Source organism: Crinia signifera, chromosome 3 (assembly GCF_055691185.1).
Source record: "Crinia signifera chromosome 3, ASM5569118v1, whole genome shotgun sequence".
NCBI classification, from domain to species: Eukaryota; Metazoa; Chordata; class Amphibia; order Anura; family Myobatrachidae; genus Crinia; species Crinia signifera.
In genome coordinates this window covers 51,338,827-51,354,556 of record NC_139219.1, presented here as the reverse complement: position 1 = coordinate 51,354,556, position 15,730 = coordinate 51,338,827, and the positions used below count along the sequence as shown (strand labels likewise).

The window sequence follows — 15,730 nt, the reverse complement described above, 5'->3', positions numbered from 1 at the left end:
TTCACAAATTAAGGGGCGTAGCCCCTTACGCCGGTGTGAAGAGCGCCCGTAGGGCGCGATGAATCACCTAGTATAATTATATATTATAAAAAAAAAAGGTACTTGTGTATTATCACGGCGCCCACCATCGTAGGGCATTGTACAACCAAAAAAATCACGTCGCATTGACATCGCATGCGATGCGACACGATTTTTAATCGCACAGGCACCTAGATGCCTGATTCCTATGTTAAATGCCCCCTCAGACCCGATTTTTAATTGTATACCCACCCTGATGGGTAATGACTATGTTAAATGCCCCCCCCATTGTTAACGCCACCCCACTATCAACGCCAACACGTCCTCCGACCTTTTCATACCTCCCACTGTCCACGTCGGCGTGGAGTTGAATTTATATAGTGTGGTGAGCGCAGCGAGCCACCAAGCCCGAAGCGTGGCGAGCCCCGCGAGGGGTTCGGATGACTTCACATATATTCGGATGACTTCACATATATTCTGCGTGCGCTCGCCACGCTTCGGGCTCACTGTGCTCGCTACACTATATGAAATCAACTCCACGCCGACGTGGATAGTGGGGGTATGAAAAGGTCGGAGGACACGTACCGCCACCGCTCGCCACGCTTCGGGTTTGCATTTATAGTGGGGTGGCGTTAACAATGGGGGGGCATTTAACATAGTCATTACCCATCAAGGTGGGTATACAATTAAAAATCAGGTCTGGGGGGGCATTTAACATGGGATTAAGCCCAAATCGGGCATGATCGCGTCGCATCGCATCACATGCCATTAAAACGGCATGTGATGCGACGCAATATTAAAATTGTATGCTCACGAACGGGAAAAGGCTCAAATCTGGTCCCATCGCATACCTTAATTAGTGGCATGCGATGCGATGGGCTCCGTGATAATACACAAGTACCAAAAAAATATATAAATTAAAAAAACAAAATGGTAAATGGTAATAGATGAGATGGAAAAAGAGCTGATATGATCAAAAACTTTATAATTCATGACTATTTTTAACATTTTACATATATATAGTTCCAGAATATTCTTTTGCGCTTTACTATTAGGAACAAAGCTGGAAAAAAAACCCCTGGAGAACAACAGAAAGACAAAGAGATAATAGGGCCCTACATAAGGAACAATAAAAGAATAAAAGAGAACATTTAATAAAAGAAAGAAAATAATCCATAGTTCAGCATTTAAGATTGAAGAATTAAAAAAAACATAAAATGATATATAAACTATTCCCGAGAACAGAATTTAAAGCAGTTTTATATTTATCAGTAAAATGAATTTGCTAAACAAAAAGATGACAATCTCATTTAGGAGGGAGAAAAGTCTACCTAGAAGATATGAACACTTTTTTTTTTTATTTTAAAGCAGGATGACAGCTTCATAAATCAGTCTCTCGTTAAATACAGCTGGGAGTATGAGAGAAAATTTAAAAATACATTAGATACAAAGTAAATGAAAGTATATGGGGAGTTGGGGGATTTTTTGAATAATTAAAGAACTACATTGATCAACAGGTTACTTTTGTTTCAAGTAACTTGAATTTTATGTGACAAAGAGACAAATAACAAAAAAAATAGATTTTAGGGTCAATGTATAATCATATAAAAAAATATTTTTTGCATTAATAATGTCTATAAACTTCATCAAGAAAATTGGGAAAACTAAGAAAACATTAAATCTTACAAAAACGTACCATAAACAGATCACGTGCACCAATGTCTATGGCAAGCAAGAAAGCCTTTTCAAATCTTTGGTGCCTGCAAATAAAAATAGAAGCTATTATGGACTTTGAAGTATACAAAACATACACTCTGGTTCCTGGGATTTCAATTTTATGTTACTGGTAGTGTCAAATAAAACATTAATTACTAATATATATTTTTTACCAAATGTGCAAAGTAAACCAATCAAAAAAGTTATTTCATTAACCTATAAGACCACATATTCATAATTACATGGAAAAAATAACATTGGAGGGTTTAAAAACAAACAAACAAAAAAAAACGCTGGGTGTTCCCATGGGCAACACTCGACTCTACCAACCCACGCTCCCATCCTGTATTGGTGAGTGCAAACAGATCAGCGACTATACAAGTCAGAATCAGAATCAGCATCAGCTTTATTGGCCAGGTATACTTGCGTATACTAGGATTTGTTTTCGGGTTTGCTGTGCAACAGCCAGGAGGGTAACAAGTAAACATTATACAATATAAGCAATAAACAATATAAACAGGTGGTGAAACACGTACAGTCATACAGGAAGATATTCCATAGGGACACAGCGTTAAATTATGTGTAGAGGGTTATGGCACAACTAGACAGCGAGATGTTCATGTGTCAGCAGGTTAACCGCTTGAGGGAAGAAAATTTTAAGCTTCTGGAGGACCTGGTGGGAATGGCACTGTAGCGTCTGCCTGATGGCAGTAGGTTAAACAAGCCATGGCCAGGATGTAGTTGCTTCTTGACTATCTTCGTTGCCCGTTTTTTTGCTCTGGACAGGTAAAGGTCCTGAACAGAGGGAAGGTCTGCCCCGATGATCTTCTCCGCAGTTCTGACTACCTTTTGGAGTCTGCATTTGTCTCTCTCGCTGGCGTAGCCATACCAGACAAGTATCGAGGAGCACAGTACAGACTCCACAATCGCAGAGTACAAGAGGAGCAGAAGCTTCTGTGGGATGTTGAACTTCCTCAGTTGCCTAAGAAAGAATAGCCTCTGCTGCGCTTTTCTAACAATAGTATCAGTGTTGGGTCCCCATTTGAGGTCCCGGGAGATTGTGGTCCCTAGGAACTTGAAGGAGTCCACTAAGGACACCACATTGTCTTCTTCCTAAAGACCACTACCATATCAACGGTTGCGAGAGGGTTGAGCTGTAGATGGTTGCTGCTGCACCACTGGGCCACTCGGTCCACTTCTCGTCTGTAGGCCGATTCGTCCCCATCCTTGATGAGGCCAATGATGGTAGTGTCATTGGCAAATTTGATTATCTTTACTGATTGCGCCTCTCAGGTGCAGTCATTGGTGTACAGGGAGGAGAGCAGGGGTGAGGGTACACAGCCCTGGGGGACTCCTGTGCTTATGGACCGCACTTGGGAAGTGAATTTCCCTGCTTTCACAACCTGTTTTCTATGAGTCAAGAAGCCCACAATCCAGGAACAGGTAGCGTCAGGGACTCCTAGGCAGAGAAGTTTGGGGTCGAGGATGATTGTATTGAAGGCCAAGCTGAAGTCAACAAAAAAGACCCTTGCATAGGTACCAGGTATATCCAGGTGCTGCAGAATGTAGTGCAGGCCAAGGTTGACTGCATCCTCAACACATCGGTAGGCGAATTGGAGGGAGTCTAGCTGGTGGCCAGTCACAGCTTTCAGGTGGTTCAGTAAAAGGCGCTCAAACATTTTCATGATAACAGATGTCAGAGCTATCGGCTGGTAGTTGTTCAGATTTGTGATAGTGGATTTCTTAGGGACCAGAACAATAGTAGAGCTTTTGAGGCAGGAGGGAACCTTGAATAGCTTCAGTGATTTGTTGAAGATCCTGATGAATACGGGTGCAAGCTGTCCAGTGCATTCCATGTCCGTTACAGTCACCAAGTCACCATTCCCCCCAAAGAACCATGCACATGCGCATAAATCATTATGTGCATGTGCAGATAAAAAACATTGGGGGACCCAATGACCTCAAATGACCCCCATTGTGTGCTCCGATAATGTATATTGTTCTAAAAAAGAGAAAATCTACAATGTTTAGCCAGACAAACATAAACTACACTAACATATTAACATATTATTTTGATCACTTACTAACATATTACTTTATCCTTAGGATTCTGAAGGAGAAAACACATTGATTGATATCCTATTGGATATGAATGTGCACTTTTTTTGGTCTTTAAGGACAGCACTTTATTTCAAGCACCAGCACTTTGCAATCCGGGAGACTTTCTGATTTATGCTCAGTGTGGTGGTGCTGCGCCATACCCTGTCAACACCCCTCTATGGTGAGAATTTGAACATCTGGCTCAATATTTATTTCTGGTGCATTGGTTATTTATTTTATATGTAATACATTTGTTACTTCCATTTAAGCCATGTGATTTATGTTGTTGCATCTTTCTTGTATACTGCGCCACTCAGGTGTACCAATTTTGCTTCTCCATATTACCTTATCACTTTGACTTCAGTGATATCCCACAGCCATGTGTGATGGGTGTCGGTCATTGCAGTTCTGGGTTTTGGCCCCGGCCGTTTATCTGCACATGTGCATAGGGTCATCATGGCTACGGAGAAGGGGGGGCTTGGTTCGCTTGATGAGGAATAAGATTGAATGCCTCTCAGAGCACAATGCACAAAGAAGGGCTTCTATAGGGTAACGCCAGCAAAAGGGGACATTACGCTTTGCACTGAAGCCCTGCTTTACTCGAAATTCCCCACCATTTCCTTTAGTACATGCCGCATTAAAGGTTTAAAAAGCTGCTGTCCCTAACAGAGTACAGATGCAGCAGCTCAAATAAAGTTTTTTTTTTTTTAATATACTGGGTCTATCTGGAAAGAAATGAGACTAAATCCGGGAAAAACATTGAACTTTCATATACAAATGGTTAATAATATTCAAAGTATGACCCTTAAGCAGCGCTACACTTTTGCCAGTGTGTCTGCCAAATTTGGTACACCTTCTGGAAGGCATTAAACAAAACGTCCTTGGGTGGCCTTGTTGCGGCCGCATCCACGATCCAAAAATGTTGTCATTTCAGTCCGCTTTTGATCCTATGGAATACAAAGAAGCCATATCCAGACTGTAGTGTAGTTGAGGCAGCATTGTTATGTTGTGCTTGACCAAAAAATTCCTCACTTGCAGCGATGTGTGACTTAACGCATTGTCATAATGGAGGACCCGTGTAGTGGCAATCTCTGTGTAGAAGAGGAGGAAACAGTTTTCCAAGCGATTGGGCGCTCCCATGTAAAATGCACAGTTTGCCCGCTAGGTAGAAAATCCTTTTGGACCACACCATTCAAGTCAAAAAATACAATGAGCATGGATTTGGTCTTTGATTTGCTTATTCTGCCCTTTTTGGGTGCCACTCTGCATTTTGGTGTGTGCCACTCTGCATTTTGCCTTTTGGTCCAGGGATCATACTTAAAGATCCAAGTTTCGTCACCTGTTATCACTATGTCAAAAAAATCTGGCTCACTGTGCACATGCTCCAAAAGTTTGCGGGAAATCCCCACATATTTGTCTTTTTGTTCAGGCGTCAAAACCTTGGAAACCAATCGGGTACTCATCTTTCACATCACTAATTCATTTGTCATTCTCTTGCACAGTAGTTTTTGCATACTTTGTCCACATTTTGGTAATTTTAGCGTGTTAAAGGTTGTCCAGAGTATTGTTCGGCCATAACATCTTCTCTTTCCTCTTCAAAGACTGTACTGCAGCACAGTCCAAAATTCACATAGGGGAGCCACACCAACTACCAGTGAGTCCCAGCCGGCGATGTCTGGTAGCACTTGGGGTGGCAGTTAGTGTTGTTCCCCTATTTAAATTGTTCCCCTATTTAAATTGTGAACTGTGTTGACGATACTCAATAATAGGGGGTACCCCTGACGAGACGCCGAGGAACAGATATTAGCAAAAGAAAAATTTTGGTGGATGGGGGATTTGCTGCATATGCTTCTTATACATGTTTTTATTAGGGATGTGCACAGGCCACTTTTTAGGTTTTGGGTTCTCATTACCTTGAGGTCTTGGGTTCTAATGGGTTTTGGCAAAACACCTCCTAAGTGTTTTGTGTTTGGATTTTTGGGGTTTTGGGTTTTAATTTTTTTGTTAAAAAAGCATAAAAACTGCTAAAATCGCAGAATTATTTTTTTTTTTTGCTCCTACGCTATATTGACCTCAATAACATTCATTTCCACTCATTTCAAGTCTATTCTGAACACCTCACAATATTGTTTTTAGGTCAAAAGGTTGCACCGAGGTAGCTGGATAACTATGCTAAGCCACACAAGTGTGCGGCACAAACACGTGGCTTATGTAAGAGTGGTACTGCAGCGGTAGATACGGCAGTATGAGGCAGTGGGCCCCAAAACAGACGGTAGATACGGCAGTATTAGGCAGTGAGCCCCAAAACAGACGGTAGATACGGCAGTATTAGGCAGTGAGCCCCAAAAAGTATTATTTTTTAATTAAATTAGATATAGCAGCCTAGTATGTCATTGTACTACTAGGTAGGTACACTTAGGCAGTAACACTGCCAGTGGCAACAGTGGACTGAGTAAATAATACTGGCAACCTCTATTCACAGTATTCAGTGCAGGCAGCACCAGTGGACTATATATAATTAAATTAATTAAGTATTAATAATATAGCAGCCTAGTAGGTAGATAAAATAAACTACTAGGTAGGTAGGTAGGTAGGCAGGCAGTAGCACTGCCAGTGGTCACCACAAATGGTAGTTATATTACACACCACCAGTAGCTTTATGCAGTGCACCAGCATAATTTATAATAATTAATTTTATTATTAGGTACTGCTTTGCAGTGGCACTCAGTGGCACACGTTAGTGCACCTGCAGCATGGAATTATTTTTTACAGTCCCACACAGCACAAGTATTATTTTTTAATTAAATGATCTAGCAGCCTAGTATGTACTAGGTAGGTACACTAGGTAGGCAGTAGCACTGCCAGTGGCAACAGTGAACTGAGTAACTAAATAATACTGGCAGATTCAGTGCAGGCAGCACCAGTGGACTATATATATATATAATATAATTAATTATTAATATATAATATAATATTACAGGCACAGCACAGCACCAGAGGTAGGCCCCAGCACAGAGGAGATAGTAGTACTACAGGTACACAGTTAGACTGTTCTCCTAAGCAGAGAGGAGAACAGAGTACACAGCAGCACTGAGGGAGACAGCCCCAGCGAATAAAATAATTAATTACAGCACAGCACACCAGAGGTAGACCGCACAGAGGAGACAGTAGTACTACAAGTACACAGTCAGACTACACAGCAGCACTGAAAGACAGCCCCAGCGATTAAAAAATATTGCGGTCAAGCTCAAGTTTAAGCCCTAGCAGCAGTACCAACACACCCTCTCCCAACCCACTACTAGACTGGAGTGAAGATGGCGGGCGCAGCAGCCGCTTTTAAAGCATCGCGAAATCCGGCGCCGGCAGATGACGTTCTGACCACGCGGACGGACCCGAGTCAGGCGGGAATCTCCGAGCGCTGCTCGGAACCGGGCTCGGAATGATGACGTCCGTGGGGGGCTCGGATCTCTGGAATCCGAGTCTGCACATCTCTAGTTTTTATACAGGTTTTTATACATGTTTTGTACACATGTTTTACATACATGTTTTCCATATGCTATTTACACATGTATTTCACACATGTTTTTTATATTTAGCCATATTTCTTTATATGTAGTCTTCTTTTAATAAGAGACCGCTGAGATAGACGCACGATAGAGGCCACAGAATAAATAGGACAATATAAGGGGATTATCATATTTACTATATAACTATAACGGACACTTAGCACTGGAATGTGTCATTTTAATATTTGAGAATTTTTAACACTTACACAATAGGTGTCATTTGAAATTAGGACTCGTTCTGATTATATGTACAGTATATTTGTATAACACTGTTCCCCTTAATGAGGGGTCATATTGCTTTATCACACTAAGGTTGTTCCGTGTTTTTAAAATGTATTGTATGTCATTGTATTTATGTAAAAACTATGTAGCTTGTTAAGCCTGTGATTCCCGTTGCAGAGGACTGGTTGTCTAGGCAACCAGACGCCCTGACCATCCCACACAGCAGTGAATGGCTAAGCTGTGTGGCGCAGTACCTGTGACGTGATGCACTCGGTGAGAACGGGTGGAGGCAGAGCAGAGGAACACCAGCAGCACGCCGAGCATGCTCAACTTGTTGTGGTTTGAGAAAGGGGAGCAGCGCCAAAACTTTGCTGTATGCATTAAATCCACATTTGTTTTTTTCACCTATTATCGTCTCAGAGTGCCGCCTTTATGCACTTTGTATCTATGGCCCTTATTCTGATCGGTGCGGCCGGATCCGAATATGCGGCTAGGACCGTGCGTGCGAAACCCCGCCTTCCATACGGATCGCCAACTCCGTCCGTACGCGGTAAGAAGCTGGCCGAACGGACCGCACGTGTATTTTTTACGGAATACGCCTCCTCCATCTCAGGGAACCTCCCCCATCATTCGATGCAGGACCGAGTGCTCCACCAGCTCCCGCAACCTCAGACCACACGGACAATTTTCCGTGCAAAAGCAGGGATCTGGGCGGGCAGCTGACATCCGGCGATGTCATATGTCCGCCCCCTACACGTGCGTCACGGCCGCATTACCATACGTACGCCCAGCGTTTGCATGGGAACGCACATGAAACGCGGGGCGTATGCATATGGTAATAAGCCCAAATAGCCCTTCACGCCCCTCTCCACCCCCTGTTCGGAGTGTTCACATATCATGCGGGATTTGGCCGTACGCCCCGCTCGCACATGCGCAGAGACGCCTCTGCACATGCGCAGACACAAAACATCGGCGGGCCGAACGCACGCGGATATAACCGCACCGACCAGAATAAGGCCCTATGTGAGCTGACTTATGCCAGGACTCTGGGAAGGCACCTGGGCAAGGCAAAACGTTGAGGCAATAGGGAGTGGTAGTTCCCTATTGATATATATATATATATATATAAATAAAACTATAAAAAACAGAAATATCCATTGAGCGGTATGATGTGTACATGACTAATTTATTTTACAGCTGTACCCTACCCTTTAACACAAAGTGACTGGCTTTTTTTTTTCTCTAGCGTTATTAATTTATTTTTACCATGAGATGTGCAGTCTGGTAGGCTGCCAACTTTTTTGGTCAAGCTTCAGTCAACCCATTTCATAAAAGGAATTATTCTGAGAAGCATGTGTAGTCATGTGATTAAAGTCAGCACTGGCAGGACAGCATATGTGGGGGGTGGGGGTTTCCACTAGGGAACCCCCACTTAATACAAATATAAAAGACAACTCCAATGTTCATATTGTACACTTTATTGCTTTTGTTGTTTACAACCCTTCATTTAAATTAATTTAATCGTTATTTATATAGTACCTACATATTAAAAAGAATAAAAAAATGGATAAATATTGAATAATTGACATCTGTATCTGTGTGACGATTAGAGCCTACAGTATATTCCCTACCACAGGGACACACACACATACTCTGGACACACAAGCAAGTTAATTTTACCAGAAACCAACCTATCTTTGGAACCTAAAGTACACAGAGTACCCCACACAAATATGGCGAGCACTTACAAACTCTGAAAAAGATAAGACCTAGAACTGAGGGGCAGCAAAGCTAACCACTGCGCTTTTACATAATGTATCATCTGAGCTGCATTTGCTTTCGATTGTTTTGTAAAAAAATAAATACATAAAAAATAATAATAAATTCTAATGCGAAATAAACCAATACATGAGCCGATTATCCAGTTTTCATGAATCAAGAACTAGGACTGCTATTTATGATAAAACATGTCTTCTCTTTATGCAGGGCTATTGTGTGTTACCAATTAGATTGCTAATTCCATTTTTGTATGAATGTCTAATTTCTTGGCAGATATATTCTAATAAAATAACTGAAAGGAAGTAGAGAAAATGAAATTCATTAAAAAATGAATTTAAAATTTAAGTAAATTCAGAATAAAAAAGTTTCACTAGAAGCTGATTGTTAGACTTCATTCTGGTTCCGGGAACAAAATAGGTTAAGAATTCCTACACATTTTGGTTTAGGTTTAGCAAACTTACCTCTACAGCATGTCTTATTCTGAAAACAAACTAACCAGTCGGACAGGATGATGTCATTTGGTCTACAGCATGATGGCCGACAGTCATTAGGTCGACACAATTAGGTCGACATGGAAAAAGGTAGACATGGAAAAGGTCAACATGGTTCTAGGTCGAAAGGTCATTAGTTCGACAGGTCGTTAGTTCGACAGGTCGTTAGGTCGACATGGGGTTTTTCAAATTTTTTGACTCGACATGTGCCAACAGGCGGTATTTCATGCCCTACCATCCACTAGGGCAGTGGTTCCCAACCTGGGGTACTAGTACCCCTGGGGGTACTCTGCATACCAGTTGGGGGTACTTGAAAATAATATTGGTAATGGCGGAAGATGAAAAAAAGTATTTTGATTGCAGAAGAAGACCCATTGCCATGGAGAAGAACCATGTTTTGTCACTTACGGTTCTGTGGTTCTGTCTTCAGCGTCATCAGCATCATCAGTGTCTCCTGGTGCTTTTGCCTGACCAGCAATCCATGGGGAGCTTCCCATGCTGCCCTCAGACATCAGCAATCACCTTCCCTGTGCTGACACAGGTGGAGAAAGCAGTGGCATTAATCCTACAGGTGTTAGTGGGAACCCTGGAAACAATACACAAACAGCGGCCAGACATGGAAGGGCATGATTCCTGTCCATTACTCCTTAATAAAAAGATAGGCATACCGCTCACTTCCTCTACACTTGTAAGTTCTGTCTATATTTCAAATTGAGAGGGGGTACTCTTTAATAAAAAGCCTAATCAAGGGGTACGGGAGAGAAAAAAGGTTGGGAACCACTGCACTAGGGTGTGGTGGGAAAATAAAATAGTGTGCTAAAAGCATTGCAAGCGATGCAAGGGGATTCAGTGCACTTTAAACTGTGGCCATGTCAATTGTGTTGACATTCAGGTAAAAAAAGAGTGAAACACCCCATGTCGACCTTTTGACTGTCGACCTAGACATTGTCGAACTAATGACCTTTCAACCTTTTCCCATGTTGACCTAGACCCATGTCGACCTAATGGTGTTGACCTAATGACTGTCAACCATCATGTAGATTGCCAATGTCTCCTTTATATATATTATCCTGGTTGAATGTTTTTTTTCAAACTGCTCTCAACTGTTTATCAAGCTGAAATATTTTTGAAAAACAAAAATAAAATAAAGAAAAAGAAAATGTGTCTTTTGTGGAACGGGTCCAGTAATATCTGATCTAAGCATTCATTGTCAATCTTTCATAAAAATATTGGGCTATTTTCACACAATATATACACAGTTTGCTGATAATTACATAGAAATTAGAAGAAAATGTATAAAATACCAAATTGAATTTAAACTACTCATAATCAAGAATATGGCAAAATGTAATTTAATGCTCATTTCAATAAAAAGAAATTATCTCAAAATTGCATTATTGCTCTATTTAGGTAGGTGGGGTTAGGTTTTTATTTTTTTGCAGAATGGTCCACCTATGTAGCAAATATGAAAAGCAGTAAATCCATGGTAGTGCTCATAGGTCATAAACTACCATATAATGGGTATTACAGTTTTTGAACCCATGGATATTTTCAGTGACCTTTTTCCATTTACGAACATTTTCCAGTCATTCAAATGAATAGAGTCTGTGCCAACAGTGAAAAACACAATTTGAAGCTTGCCTGTTTGGCATACAGTATGTCTGAACAAAACAAAAGTCAGACAATGTACATAAATTTATATTGATATAATTATTATTAAGATTCTTGCCTGTGGTCTTAATTTCATCTGACAGTTGTGATTTTTCTTTTACGACAGTTTTTATTATTTAAAGAAAGGAGGTGAGAATGATCAGCAAAAATCTAGCCTGCAGCAGATACATTCCGATTTTTCATTTATTTGACTGATGTTGCTTTAAGGGACCGCCTTGAAACCTGTTTGATTAATTGGCCTGTTAATTGGGACTGCCTTGAAACCTGTTTGATTAATTGCCCTGTTAACGTATTTAACAGTAATTATATTTACTATGAGCTTTACTGCATATGTCTACTGAATTGTCCTCCTTTTGCTAAATGGGAATGATAAACCAAGTGTTTGATGTCATATTGGCTTGTTGCACTTAAATGCTAAAAGTATGCAAACCCCCCCCCCAAAAAAAATTCTTAGAAAATTTCCCCCCTAGGACTTTACTTCAAATGTACTACACTTAAAATTACTTATTTTTGAACCAGTCCCAACAGTTTATTAATATGCTAAAGTATGTAAATTAGAGCAGATCATTAATAAAGCTGGAATGTATGTTGATTAAACAATATAATTTAATACAATTCTTTAATATATACTTTTATTAATTGAATATTTTTAAAATGTTAATTATCTTTTTTACAGTTTTTAGATCAATTTTAAAAATTCTAAATAAAGAAAAGACACAAATCTTTACTTGAATTGGGTGGCAACGTTCAAACTCTTTCTGTAGAAGGCTATACTCATCGAAAAATTGTTAAAAAACTAAAAATTCCATCATCTGGTGTAACATATACATTCAAAGAAACAGGTATAATAGTGAAATTAAAATTCTGGATGACCTCTACATCAAAAAGGCTAGATAGATACATTATCGTAATGAGTAAACAAAACCGAAGACTCCCAGCATTTGCAATCAAAGAACAACGCAATATAATTATCAAACTCCAGTATCAGCTGATACGGTTAAAAGATAATGTAATAATCATAATGCATAATATGCATAATAATGCATAATGTAAATCTAAATATTCTCATTGCTTGCAAAAATGCATTTTTGAGGTAAAAACAAAAGTACAATAAAGTAAAATGCTTTCACTGGCACAAAGAATAACAGAACCAGAATCTCAACAATTGGAACTCCGACAGAGTGGGCAAATGCAAATAAGTCGCTATGCTTGCCTCACTAAGCGCGGTGGTTCACAACGCTTGCTAGAGGTTCCTTTTTCCCTCTATGAGGGTCATGAATCCCCTCGAGGGAGAATTGCCCCTGTCAGTCGGACATTTAAACAGTTGGGATTCCGATGACGTTGTACTGTACTCCTCATCGGGCGACCCTGTAGGAGTCATTGGACTATTAACCAGGATTAAAAAAGAGGATTGGATAACTGCGCTATTTAATATATATCAAGCACCATGGAAAAACACACACAAATAGTTCTTTTTATATTGAGTAAATATAAATAATCATATTTATTTAGAAATAGAATAAGAAAAAAATGTTATTTGCATACTTTTTAGGTGGCCACCTATGTACATATATCAAAAAACACATTAATACACATAATATAATCGGATAAAAATAAGCGTATTATTTTTAGCTTTAAAAGGTGTTTGATGTGCACCATTAAATAACAAATAAAAGTCAATAAATGAAATTGGTCCTGTCTCCGTTTGCAATTTCCACTTATAGTTTGGTGGGTATAATACAGTCATGGTTTTTAATTGCAAATGGATATAGAATTGTGTATAGGGACGTGTGGTATCACGTCTCTCACCTGCGCCTCCGTGCGCTGCTGGCTTTTAGATCTGAGTGTCCCTCCGGAACGGTAGCTGGTGGGGAGCGGACCAGATGGATGTTATAACTGGTACCGCTCTTACCCTCCAGACCCGTGCCGCTATTGATGTTATGCGTTACCGTCTCTCTCACAGACGCCGGGTTCACTAGCACGTCCTATGGAGTTCTCAGAAGATGCCGGATGTAACATACAGGAGAGTGGCAGGTGGGAATCACCGGTGTTGGCGCCTTGGTTTCTCTGCTGATTATGTGATAGCAGATGCGTATTCCACAAGGCTCTGTAAGACGGACAGGCCGAAAATTCTCCCGCTAACGCGTTTCGCCCCAAACAGTGGGGCTTTTTCAAAGAGTATTAACCAGGATTGTTACTCTGACTGTGGAATACAATTCTGTAACCTGTACTTGCTGATATCCATGTGAATGTCCTAACTGCTGACGGAGAAATAAAGTTGCTCTTTGTACTTTTACCCGGTCAATGTGATCCTTGTCACAATATGTTACTGAGGCACTTTATTTCCAACCTTCATGAGGTACCTGTTCACAGTAAAGTGACACTGTAGGCAGTGGCTTTTTTTCTGAAATTTTTAAATTTAAACTTAAATAACTGGAATGAAATATTTATAAAGGAATTACTGAGCTTTGATACTGTACACAACTGCAATAATCTATCCGACATAGAATAGAAGATGATTTACCTCAAAAGATGGTGGAAAAATCTTCGGGCGTATCTACTTATAGGATCTCTGTATTCCAGTACGATGATGTCCAGGAGTGGTCGGGCTGGTGAATAAAATGTACCAAGGCAGGCCTCCAATAGAGCTGTCAAAAAATATAACATCAGTTAAGAAGGCACGCGACACTACTGTACAGAGAAAAGCACAGAAAAAACCTTAAAACAACCAGTAAAAGCAACGCAAGATATGCGATATATCACATGCAATCCCATTTCCCGCTGCCGGCATATGTGTCGATTCTGTGGGTGCTTGAGGGCCCGAGCACCCACGGAAATTGATGAGCACCCACCCACTCAGCAGCGGCCCACCCGCCCTTGTCCCACTGCACTCCCCTACCTTGTCGCTGGCACAGGTACTGTGTGGGCATTTATGTACCTGCACTGTGGGGGCATTTAAGTATTTGGCAATGTGGGGGCATTTATGTATTTGGCACTGTGGGGGAGATTTTTGTATCTGCATTGTGTGGGTATTTATGTATTTGGCACTGTTGCCATAATTTGAATATTGGAGACAACTGTGCTGCGTAATATAAATCAGTATTATTTTGTGGCCACGCCCCTTTCCCATTAAGCCACTCCCCTATATTTTTGGCTTGAGCACCCACCAGCAAAAACATAAATCGGCACCTATGGCTGCCTGTATTGGAAGTTGAACCTGCAAGCGGGTCCGATCTTCGACTCCGATGTTAAACACATCGGATTTCGACACTTTTCACCCGGTTTCTCAGCCCGACTCATCGCAGGTGAGAAGTGTCCAAATCAGACAAAAATGTATTGTTAGCTTAAGAGTATCAGCTTAATACTGACATTTATTGAACAGATGTCATAGCGCATAGTATCAAGACCACAATGGCATATTTCTTTACCATGAGAAATCCAATTTTGTAAAACCAGTATTCCTTATTTTTACTCATTGCTTTTTATGAATGTTTAAGTATTACTATGGGCAGTATTCAATGAGAATTTTGACGATGTGCAGCGAATCCTGTTTAGGATTCTCTGCACATTCGCCACTGCCCGCCGCGTTCCGGAGCCTCGCCGGCTCCAGTATTAAACGAGTCAGGGGCTCACTGCCCCGACCGGCGAATTTTAACTCCTGCGGCGATGCCGCAGGGAGCCTGAGGACGGCAGCAGGCAGGGAGATGGAAGTCTCCCTGCCTGCCCCAGTACGTTTGTGGGGGGGAGGTGGGCTCCCCGGGAGCCAGGCAGCACAGGCTGCTCCCCGGGATAGCCAACAGGGGACCGGGTATTCACTACACCCGATCGTGCATATGTAATGATCGGGTGCAGTGAATATAAAAAAAAAAAATTATAATAAAATATTTTTTTAAATTAAATATATATTCAGCACATTAATAAAAATAGCATGCCCCTCCTCAGAATAAAATTCCTGATTTTTTTACACCAAATGTAAAACAACAAAACACTTTATTTTAAAAGTTCACATTCCACTTCACCATAAAAAGAAAGCGATTGCTACTCAGTGAATCATGGCGATAAAAACCTTGAAATGTATTCGCCATCTGGTCATTGAATAGGGTGATTCACCGTTTTAGTCAAAAAATCGCCGTACAGCATGAAAATAGCACAAAATCGCCATAAAAC

At 40.9% G+C, this 15,730-nt stretch overlaps 1 protein-coding gene across 3 annotated transcripts in view; it reads right to left on the bottom strand.

Annotated features, from left to right (window-relative positions):
* Positions 1-15,730, bottom strand: part of WDPCP (WD repeat containing planar cell polarity effector) — a 315,876-nt gene that overhangs the window by 159,903 nt on the left and 140,243 nt on the right. For all 3 annotated transcript variants that reach the window (XM_083175790.1, XM_083175792.1, XM_083175791.1), the window contains exons 12-13: positions 14,088-14,211; positions 1,715-1,778 (exon numbers count right to left, since the gene is read on the bottom strand). In XM_083175790.1, the coding sequence (XP_083031916.1) occupies positions 1,715-1,778; positions 14,088-14,211 (188 nt within the window). The remainder of the gene's footprint in view (positions 1-1,714; positions 1,779-14,087; positions 14,212-15,730) is intronic.